Source organism: Anolis carolinensis, chromosome 1 (genome assembly GCF_035594765.1).
Source record: "Anolis carolinensis isolate JA03-04 chromosome 1, rAnoCar3.1.pri, whole genome shotgun sequence".
NCBI lineage: Eukaryota > Metazoa > Chordata > Lepidosauria > Squamata > Dactyloidae > Anolis > Anolis carolinensis.
Window position 1 is genome coordinate 309,692,841 of NC_085841.1, and position 11,997 is coordinate 309,704,837.

General features: G+C 36.9%; 1 protein-coding gene across 2 annotated transcripts in view; it reads left to right on the plus strand.

The window, feature by feature from the left end:
• rgs6 (regulator of G protein signaling 6) overlaps nt 1-11,997 on the plus strand; it is a 315,892-nt gene that overhangs the window by 282,918 nt on the left and 20,977 nt on the right. Inside the window, exon 17 of one of the 2 annotated variants that reach the window (XM_062968089.1) lies at nt 1,053-1,106. The exons of the other annotated variant lie outside the window; for it this stretch is intronic. Within the exon in view, the coding sequence (XP_062824159.1) occupies nt 1,053-1,106 (54 nt within the window). The remainder of the gene's footprint in view (nt 1-1,052; nt 1,107-11,997) is intronic. 2 annotated transcript variants of the gene reach the window in all.

Sequence of the window (11,997 nt, forward strand, 5' to 3'; positions counted from 1 at the left end):
ATTCTGGGAGTTGCCACCTTTAAAAGCTAAGTTTCTATCTACAACTATTTCCAATTCCACAAATGTGTCTACATTCATACAATGCTATAATAAAACTGAGTGGACCAGTCACCAGATATTGACCCTGACTTGGCTCTGATTGTTCCCAGTTGGCACCACCATGGCCCATCTGAAAAAGAAGATAAGGCTACTGTCCTTTACATTTATAGAATCGTAGAACTGGAATTGACCACTAGAACCATCTTGACAGGTGGTACTCTTAAAAACCTCCAAAAGGGGAGACTCCACCACACTCTAAAGCAGCATATTCCACTGCCAAACATCTCATACTACCAGAAAGCTCTTCCTAATGTTTAGGCAACATCTCATTTCTTGTAGTTTGAATCCATTGCTACAAATTGTTGTACCACAGTGTGGATTTCAGCAGGTGAAGCCTGTGAGACAAACTGCTCACAACTATTAAGAAGAGAGGATCCTGGTCCTCTTTCTCAGAGTTTAGTCCAGAATTTGGATATATTCCACATGGGAGACTGTAAGGGGAAGAAGAAAACAGGGAGCCATCTTCTGAAAGCACTCCTCTCCTGATAGGCAGTAGAAATTACAGGTTTATTTAAGGTTTATTGTATTGGCCCATGGTTATTACCTGTCAGAGAGGAGTATGCCATCAGCTGGCTTGGAAACTTCAGGCATCATTCTTAAAGGGAACTACAGAAGTGAAGGCAAAAGTATAAGAGGGAAAGAGGAGGCACACCGAGGGCAGCATTCAAGTTCTCCCTCTTGATTCATATAACTTTGAATATGAGCTGCATTTTAGCAGGCAACCATGGGATATCTCCTAAGGAGAAAACCAATCATGATATTATAGTACAAAAACTTCTCTTACTTTTGGTGTTGCAAACAGCAGTTGCCATATATTTAAAATGCTTAACCTTTTCTCTTATTTTTTCTGCTAATGCTTTAAGAGCCAAATTTAAGCTGAAGGGTTTTCTTCTTTTGATTTCTTTTGTTTGGGGTATTTTTCCCATCCTAACTTTGTTTTCCCCCTTCTAAAGCCGGAGAGTGGGCAAAGTCGTAGAACTTCTCTAGAAAAGTTTACTCGCAGTGTGGTAAGTTCATTTGGTTTTTTTGGTTATGTTTCTTCTTTTTTTTCCCCTCTTCCTTGCTTCAGCATCCTCCTTACTTTCACAAATATTTTCATTTAATTTTTTTAAGCTACAGCAATTTAGTTATACCATATTTAAGTCACTGTAATGCAACAAAAAGATAAAAATTTCATGAGGTGTATTTTTTACTAAGCTCCATGTTATGTCTGATGTGGATAATCTGATCACATCTAGAAGATACCCTATAGGTTACAATGCAGCTATATTCTCCCACATTTTTCATGGCACACCTGTAGGGACAGTTAGTTTGCCAGGCCATTACAAGAACTAAGAAACCTTTGATAATGTCCCCTATTCCTACCCAACCAGTTTCTCTATTTAGTTGGTGAAACAATTCGTGTTTATCAGCACACAGTAACGGGAGACATGTAGCCCTACTTCCCCTATAATCACTTTATGATCATATGAAAAGTGAAATTTTTGATAAAATGAACCTCTTCAGTACATAGAGGGCTGTTTCCAAAAGTTGGAACATGAAGGTGCAGGTGCTCATGGGAAGACTTCATGGATGAAACAAACCCTCTTCTTTAAACTCATAATTATTCTTGTAAACAAAGAAATTCAAGAGCAATCCTATGTTTGGGTTTTCTTGGCAAGAGTTGCCTAGAATAAGTTTTCTGTTGCCTTGCTCTGAGGCTGAGAGAGTGTGAGTTGACCAAAGTCACCCAGTGGGAGGCACCAAATCCCATCTGATCTTGGAAGCTAAACAAGGCCAGTTCTGATTAGTACTAGGATAGGAGACCTACAATGAATACCAGATGCTGTAGGCTATTCTTCAAAGGAAGTAACTGGCAAAACTACCTTTAAACATCACTTACCTAAGGAAACCCCCACTGGTTTGTCATCACTGTAGGTAATTTGGAAACACACACACATACTGCATAGCTGAATTATGTGTATGAAAGTATATTTGTTTTTTCTAGCCATTGAAGCAAAAGATCTTTCCTGTTCAGGTGCTTGGTCACCGACAGATCTTGAAATCAATCTTGAAAGTCCTGGAATTCATCCCAGGGACCAGTTATTTCACTTCATAAGTATTTATCCGATGTGGCACACAAAAGATATGTATGTGCACCTGAGTACAAAAGCAAAATGAAAATCTGTGCTGAATTTCTACTCCAGATATTGCACTTTTACTCTGAGAAGTGCTAGCCACATTATGAATCAGCAAACTCACATCTGCTTTCAGTTTAAACTAAACATATTGTTTCCCAGTTCCTCAATTCCCCAAACAGTAAAAAAAAAAAAAGTCCAGGGTAGCAGCCTTTGGATCAGTTTATCTGAAAGGAGAGACCGCTAGAGATTTATCTATTGGTTTTTGTTCTGGTTTTTGCATTATCAGTTTATTTAAAAATACACAAAGGGACTCAGAAGAAGTCCAAACAAAACTGAAAGAGTCAGCACAAACTTTTAAACTGCACAAGTTTTCCAAAAGTGAACACTAAGTATTGACAGCCAGTTACATTGAGAGTGGGGGAGAGAAGGAAAAAACAGCAACGTGCTTCCACTTCCTGCAGTCCAGTGTTCCTGCCCCAGGCAAGTAAGGTGTGTCATATAGCTACTAAACAGCCATGAAAAGTGATAGAAGGAACATCTTGCAGTCATTAGTGTCTACAGAAAAAATATATTTAGCAGCCAGCTAAATAAAGACTAAGGAAAAGATAAAGTCCTCACTCAATAGGCACTCAATAGGTATAAAAATTACAGCTGCACCAGTCTTTCATTTCCACTATTCTCTTTGAAATTAGCGCATTCAGTGCAGCTGAAGAACATACTGGGAAAGAAATCTTTCCTTTTCCCAAACCTATGTGTAGATTTTCTATTTATTTTCTCAGTGTTGTAGTGTTTTCTTGGCTCTTGCTTTCTTCCCTTCTGCCCTTCTGCCCTTACTATCTTCAGCTTGAAATGCCCATACAGTTACTAGTTCTGTTGGTTGTAGAGACTTGTCATAATATAGCATCACAAATTCCTTGACTAAATCACATGGGTTCCTGTAGCCACTCAGATGAAATGGCGGTAAATGAAGAGGAAATGAAAACTAATGAAGGTAAATGAAATACAATGAATGTTAATACATGGTAAATAAAGTTGAGAGCAGAGGGCAAAGAAGAAAATGGCACTGAGAATAGTAAGAACAATACCAATATGCTGAATGATTTTGAACCATAGCAACTGCCTTTCAAGATTAATGGAAACAAACATGAGGTGAGTGACTTTAGATTAACCCTTTTTAGTGTGATCAACTCATATGCCACATTATAGAATTAATATTTCCCAAAATGGTAAAGCTTCAGCTTTATCGTTATTCTTCCTTAAATTCTGTTTCCTTCTACAGGTAGCAAAAAATTATGTTACATCTAATTTCATGATTCCTTTAAAGTCCTTTTCTTCGTTTTGTGTCAACTAGCTACCGAACAGCACTTTGAAGGCAAAGATAAGTATGAGAGTAGGGCAGTTTCTCAGCCATTTCCCTTGCTCAGATTCCCTACTGAAAAGTCACATACACCGCAAGGTCTTCCCTTCAACCTGTAGTTTCAGTGGCTACATTGCATGAAATAATTTTTTTAAAAGAATCTAATTTAAAGTTGTCCTGCAGCAAATAGCTCTGTTCATCCTTGAGAAAGCTCCTTTTTGGGGAACTTCTCATAGTATGACTCCAGCCAATAAGACCAGTGGTAATACTGGCCAGGGGATTTTAGGAGTTATGTTTCCAGGTTCAATGCCTCTAGAACCCTTATGGTCTGGGAGGCAGAACAGAAATACTTCAAACAAATTAATTAAAGTCCTATCTTTTACTCACTGCAACTGCTGCTTATGCTAACTGGATTGGAAAAAGTGACATTAGGGTTGGGCATTCAATGTTTATTTTGCAGCATGTGGGAAATAGGGGCTTCTGGATTTTTAGTAGGGCAGCAAAAAAATAATTAAAAAAGTCATTCTTACATTGGAGTAAAGGTGATTTCCATGCATATCTGGATTAATTTGATACTGTTTTCCTACTGCTCATCCATTTTGATAAATGGTATTTAATTACAAATAATAAATAAAATAAAATAAGGTAACCTGTGGATTGTGTTCGGAGTGCAGGCATAAATGTGATTGGGTATGCTTATCCACATATATGCATGCATATTTGTAACATTTTAAAAATCTATCTGGATTACGTTATTTGTTTAATTTATTTGATCCCAATTCCTTTAATTTGTTTTGATTTCTTTGTCCTGATAATCAGAGTGATTTACAAGTGCATGAACCTGAAAAACCCAATAAAACATAAGAATATCAATAAATAACAAAGACAATCACAATAAAAAGGCTTCTTTGTGCATCAGGTTTATCACTGTGATTGCAGCCATGTGAAATAAGAAAGGAGAACTTTGGCCGCTGCTGTACTCCCCTTTCAGCCATGCATTGTTTGTTCTGCACGCATCATCTCCCTCCCATAACCCTAATGAAATAGAAGCCTACACTAGACCTTGGAAAAGTTATTTGTGAATGTTATGTTCTTTGTAATTACGGGCTCCAGATCATGAGGAGACACTCCACAGGTATAACCGGCTTTATTGTACAGGTTTTTCTCCCAGGTGGTTGGGACCTAAGGCAGATTACAAAGATTTAGGAAAGGAAGATGGATCAGTAAACACAGTCTGTTTCTCCCTATCCTTGTAGTGGCTTCCTTGACAGAATCAATCCACCAAGGACTTAAATTCCAAAATCTCCCTTTTTTCCTACTGCTTTCTAGCTTACCAATCATTATAGTATTTTCCAATGAGGGATGGTGTCTTGTTCTAGGTCCAAAGTACAATAGCCTCTCTATAGTCATCTTTACTTCTAGTGAGAATTCAAGTTTTATTTACTCTAATGCCCATTCATTTATCTTTTTAGCAGTTCATGATATTTATTATTGTTGTTGTTATTGTGTGTGTGTGTGTGTGTGTGTGTATCCCACTTTATCTCTCCTGCAGGAGACTCAAAGCAGCTAAAATATCTTCTCTAAAAGAATTGATTTTCTTTCTGTTAACTTCCTTCACTGTCCAGTTTTCACAACCATAGATATAAATTGAAAATACTATGGCCTGGATGATTCTGACTTTGGAATTTAAGTTCTTGGTGCATCATGTACTCTGGAAACTACATATTGAAACACATTTTTGCAATAAATGCTGAAGGGGCTGATGTTTTCCTAGTAGGTGTTCAGATCTTGATTTTGTTGATTTGTGGCAACTTTATAAATGTGAGGCCTCCAAATCACCCTATTATCAGCACCTTACTCGGGCTTTATAAATCCAGAGGTGTATTTTTCTTTACTGATTCTTTCCATCTGTACTTCAGCCTTCATCTTTTCCTGCTGCCTTTAACCCTTTCCATACTTTCTTCTTGAATGATCTCAGTGTCTTCATTATCTATTTTAAAGTTCTATAAAACAACTCTGGTCATTATTTTTGTTAATGTTCAACTGTAAACCTGCCTCTGCACTTTTTCCATGACTTTCTTCAATAATTGTTCCAAGTCTGACTTTTTCTGCTAGTACTATGGTGTCATCTGCGTATCTTAAATTTTTGATGTTCCTTCCTGCAATTTTCTAATCCTACCTTACATATTATAATGTGTACAAGTTAAAATATACTGGATGAAAAATACAGTCTTGCCTGATCCTCTTGCCAATTGGAAACCATTCAATTTCTCCAAATTCTGTTCCAACAATAGCCTCTTGCCCTGAGTACAGGTTGTCAGGACAATCAAATGTTGTGGCACACCCATTTCTTTAAGAGAGATGCATATTTTTTCAAGATCTGGACAAAGACTCCAGTATATGCTTGCAATATGACCCTTATTGTCCCTTTTTTCTGAACCCAGCTTGGAATCTTAATATTGCTCATTCCATAGTCTTTGTTGTACAATTTTGAGCATCACTTTGCTTGCATGGGAAATTCATGCAATGATCCTGTGGTTACTGCAGTCCCTGGTATTTCTTGGGGACTTGAATGTATATTGAGCATTTCCAATTTGTGGGGCATTGTTTTGTTTTTCATATTTGTTTGCAGATTTTAGTTAGAATTAAGAGTAGATTCTATCTGTGTAGATTGGAACAGTTTTACTGGCATGCCATTTGTTCTTGGTAATTTATTTCTCCCAAGTCAAGGTTCATCTTTATATGGCTCATCTTTTTATATAGTTCTTCTGTGTATTGTTTACATCTTTTTATTTCTATTTGGTCATGTACTGTCTCCCCTGCTGGTCATAGGAAACCCCTTTGCTAGACCTAAATTTTCCTTTTATTTCTGAAATCTTGCAAAAGAAAATTCTTGTTTTTTCTTTTTGTTGACACTTTATATTTTTCTGCATTGATTGTTGTAGTAGTCCTCCTTATCCCTGAACATATTGTTAAATTCAGAGTTCTGATTGTTTCTGTCATTTTATACTTTTGCTTCTCAGCTGTCAACTGCTTGAAGAGTTTCATCTGCCATTCACTCTTTCATTTTGCTTACAGATAATATGTTTTTGCATTCTTCCCTGACAGTATCCCTGACTTCTGCCCAGAGTTCTTCTGGTTCCAACAGTTATCCTTGACTGTGCAAATCTATTTTTTCACATTATCTTTACATTTTGTAGGAATGTTCTTAGGTTTTATTTCAGCATGATGGTTCATTTAATGCTCATCTATAGCTTTATTTTGATTTTTGATATTCGTAGTTCCTGGTCTGTGCCACAATCTACTCTTGTTTTTTCAGAGAGAATTTAGCTTTTCCACCATCTGCTTCCCGTTACACAATCTAATTGATTTGTGTATTGATCTTCAAGTGATGACCATCTATACTGTCACTTCTTGGGTTGCTTGAAGAATGTTTGTGATGAATATGTGGTTTTTATGCACAAATGTTGTTTCGCTGCATACAAAAAAGCCTGAACTGTAACTCAGAATTCTACTATGAAGTTTTCCACAGCTAAAAAAGATTGCTAGGATTATGCATTGGATATTTCAACAATGCAGTTAGCATTGTGACTTCATGCACAGTAGCACATAGCCCAGACATTGGTCTGTGTTGCATTCTACATGATGCATCCATCCACAGCTGCAAGAGCAACACTCCACTTTATCTTGTAACAGTTTACATCCCTGGCACTAAAGCATGGAAATACTTAGAAGGCTTCTCATGATCGTGTGGTATTTTGTGTGTATGTTTGGGTTTAAAATTAATTAACATATTTCCTGTGTTGTGGAGGAAGCATCCCCTTCCCCCATCCCATTTTACTTATATACTGAGCTGCCCTTTAGACAGAACTTAAACAGAAAACAGCTGTCTAGGTGATTTTTCTGTGATGAGGGGGCAGAGAAGAGTATTATTTGTAAGCATATTAGGAAGTGTTATGATATCCCCATTCAAAAAGTTCTCCCTCTACAATAGCAATTACATGCATACACCCCTAAAAAGTACAGATGTGTTAAATGAAAACCAATTAAGTGTAGATGAAATAGAAACTGTTAGCCACACACTGCTACTATGCTGTCTCCAGACTTCTGAGTGTGATATTCCTTATTTAGTGGATTGTGCTATATATTTGTGACAGTACAATTAAGTAAAGATGTGTGACTCCCATTAATATCGTAGTAAAACTTATGCTTTCTTGCTTTTTTTAAAGAAATTATCTTTTTATTTTGCTGTCCACTATTTCTTATATGTGCACTAATTTAAATTTGCTTTTTGATCTCTTTTTATGTGAGTTTTACCTTTTTTGTTTTTATGTTCTTTTCCCATGATCTTTCTTTCTTGCAGCTTTTTGCTTATGAACTCTGTTGAGCATTTTAATTTTGCTTCTTTTCTTAATTTATGTTACCTTTTTATGTCTGCAGTGTGTATCATTCTGCAAATTCTAATAAAAAACTATTTTAAAGGGATATGTTTTGCGAGTTCTGTAGCAAAACCTTACATTGAAAACATATGGAGCATTTTGGGGGAGGGTTCATGGGATTTTTTTCTGGTTCAATAACCAAAGGTGGAGTGTTCCCCAGTTTTGTTTAGGATTTGTATTGGTTTGGTTCTGACAACCCAAGTACTGTACTGTTTGTCATATGGCCTGAATTAAGGAAATATATAACAAGAGGCATTTCTCCCCAGAAATACAACCTCTCATTATGCTGTGCTAATGTTTTATTGCTTTGAATACAGTTTGTAGTCTCCCAGGAGGTAGAGCACTTTCTGAGGCATTGAGGGATCTAATATTCAAAGAGCTGTATTAATAAGGTTGATTGATGAGAAAGTATGAGTATTCAGTAGTATATGATAGATAATCTAGTGGATATCCACAGGTCTCAGGACCTGGAAGCCTTGTACACTCTACCCCCTTACAGCTTTGTTTTGTCATATGAGGGATGAAATAAACCTAAGAAATGTACCTGTAGTATTTAGCAGTTCAGCAATAAAGATCCTAAACCCCATTCTCATCAAAATATCAAGACAGGTCCTGTTTTAAAAGGCTTTCAGCCACTCTCGTCCTGCAATATCATGGGATCATGTGACTTAGGTAAAAGAGATAAATACATGCTGAGCCAAAGATAGCTGTCCAGTTGATGGAAGCAAAGATTTAAAAAGAAAATTCCAACCTGCTTTGATGTTTCTAATTGCAATGACCTACAGAGACTTCCAAGTCACCTTACCATCAACAGCCCTACTCAGGTCCTGCAAGCTGTGCCCCAATTGATAGGAGAACAAACTTTGTTTCTGGTAGCAGTTGCTTCCAGAAATAACAGGATTAGGGAACTTTTACGAATGTGAAAATAGTGCCATGATCATGAATATACAAAGACTGTAAATATGAATCAGTTAGAGATGTCGAACTTCTGTTATGCATCCATAACTATGATGGTGAATCTAGCTCAGGTATTTAGCTGGCTTTGTGTTAGCTTTTTTGTTAGCCACAGTGGTCCCATGCTGGGAGAAAGGTGAAATAAGAATTAAGGGGGCGTGGAGATAAAAGAGTTCACATCACTGAAGCATATGAAAGTTAAAATATAATAAGATTATGTATTCAACACATTAAAATCCCTTTCCACAAGAATTGTGAATTCAGAAGAGCCATGTGGTTACTTTCATTCATTTCCATTAAATTAAGGTAAATGATAAAATTTTAAGAAAGAGCTACATTTTAAGAAAGAGCTACTACATTATTATTTGGGGGTCAATTTGATTTTTTAAAAACTATTTCTTGTATTTAAAAAAATAAAACTAAATTTAAGGAGAATCAGCTAGTAATGAGTAACACTATAAATTGCATTCTTTCTGGAACCATTGAATATCAACAATGAATTTCCTTTTTACAGGAAGTTGCTTTAACAAATTCTGAATAAATTAACATGTTCCTCTTCTAATTTTCACAACTTTAAAAAACACCCCAAAATGGTCAGGGGTCTCAAAACCACCTTTTCTCATGTAGTTACATGTATCATGAATCATAAGTACATCCCTTTAAGACACTGTGCTATGTCTTGGAGTCAGCTGGATCCATTTTAGAAAGGAAGGAAGCACAAATGGTTTTCTTATCTTGTCCTGCCTTCAGCTTCCTATGTATTGTGTTAGGGTCAAATGACACAGGATTTGTGATTGGGAGAGACAGTTCATTCCAGGAGTCTGTAGACTGAGACAGTGTAGGAAGTCACACCAAACAGGGAAGAAATAGAAGGGATTCTGCCATTGAACATTCCTCCATGGCAAAAGACATAGGCTGAAATCCTGCATCAGAGGCCTCAATTCATAACTTCACAATGATGTAGCTAGCTACATTTCTGACATGACATGCAATCCTTTGAGGAAATTGTGATATGTTTAACTTTACATGATGATGTAACTATTGAATATAATGTCATCCATAGTTTCACCCCCTCCCCCAGCTGTCATCACAATTCATAAAAATTGACTACTAGAAACTTTTAGATACAGAAGAATCACAGGCAGTGGTTAATAACCCACTCCCTTTTGTTCGTAGCTTCCAAAAAGGTTAGAGAGGTGCATGCCATAATCAACTTCAAGAATCTTGGTGTGTTTGCAGGTTGTTGAAAATGGGGAGAAGTTATTCCTTTGCTCTTCTCTTTTGCACACAAGCTGGCTAGTGCACTAGGCTGGCATATCATAAGCGGTGGTGGTAGGATTAAAATGTCACAGGCCCATCATTAATGGAGGAAGCAGGCTGCTCAGAGCCTGGGGATTTGGGGCAACATCTTATTAGTAACATGTACGTGAATAAGTATAGTCCACATTTCCCCCTCTTTTTTGGACAAGTTGCAGGGAGCTGTTCTGTAGTCATTTGCATTCTATCCAAAAATTTTCCCTTCCCCAACAATTGCCAGGTCCTAGGAAGGGCTGCTGCAGCTTATCAGTGGGGAGATAAAGGCGAAGAAATGGTTCAAATAATGAAGATGTAACTGGTCTAAGTTACAATGTGAAGGAAAAGAAAAGTGAACTCCATCTGTGAGCACATCCTAATTTCTTCCTCCATGTACAGGCAGTCCCCAAATTACTAAATTGAATTTGTATGTATGTACATTTTAAGTGTAACTCCAGCCATATGTGTGTGTGTGTTTATATGTATATGTATATGTATACACACATACATAGAGAGGGGGGGGGGGCGCTTTGGATAGCATAGGGAAGGTTTAACACCCCTGTGGTGATTGTTTTGCTGTCTGTGCCCCTCTTCAGAAGATTTCTGTCCCTGTGAGAATTGGATTTTGAAAAATGAGGCTTGTTGTGGAAACAAGGATTGGAGAGAAAGCTTCAGTGGAGACACTTTTTCTCCCCGATAACTCTTCCAGGAATGAATTTCTCTTCTTAGGGGTAGATTTCTCTCATTTCCTGCCTCACCCCCGTTCATAACTATGAGTAATTTGTAATTCGGATGTTTGTAACTCAGGGACTGACTGTATATTGCTCAACCAGAATTCTAGCCCTAACCTGCAGGTAATGTAACAAAACTCCAAAATTCAATTTGCAAGTAGAGCTTCTGATTATGATAGATTATGCTTTGATTTGCAGGAATAAATGATTAAAAATATATTACATATTGTTCAGATTAAGTTGAACATGATCTAGTCTTTTTATTCTGAGAAGTTTATTGTGTCATTTAGACATACATTTATTTTATTACATTGTGGACACAACTGATTCAATTACACCTGGGTTTGTGTGTTCATTATTTAAAATAGTCATAATGTGCATTATGCTCCTCAATTAGTAGCTCTGGAAGGGATGCCTTGAGGTGATGTGGAAATCACATGATCCTGTGAATAACCAGGTAGGTACTTACTATGGAATTATGTGACACTGCAGATTTTATTTTCTATCTGTCATGTAATTCCAAGTGCCAATTGTCTCAACTGACCTTGAAAAATTAGGGTTCCAAAGATTGATTTGAAATAACTTGTTCTGGCGTCATAAGAGAAGCTAAATAGTTTTGTGCCCGACTAGTTCACTGGTCTCAACAACATAAAATATGGGTGGGATGTAAATATGGTAATGAGGCAAACTTTGGCCCTCTGGCTGTTAGGAATTATGAAAGCTGAAATCCAAAACACCAGGAGGGCTGAAGTTTGCTCATGCCTGGTCTAACCTATTTAAGTCTAACCATTGGATTTACACATTATATTTTATCTTCTTGCATCAACTGGCCTAAATTATAAATAATCCAAGGGAAAACCTCCTCTTAAAAGTACCAAAATTTAGTTCAGAAAACATTTTCTTAGATCTTTCATTGGAAGCTATGATGAATAACCTTTATGAGTAACTTTGTGACACAACATATGACCATGCTAGCAAATTGTAGTGATGCACAATAGGACACC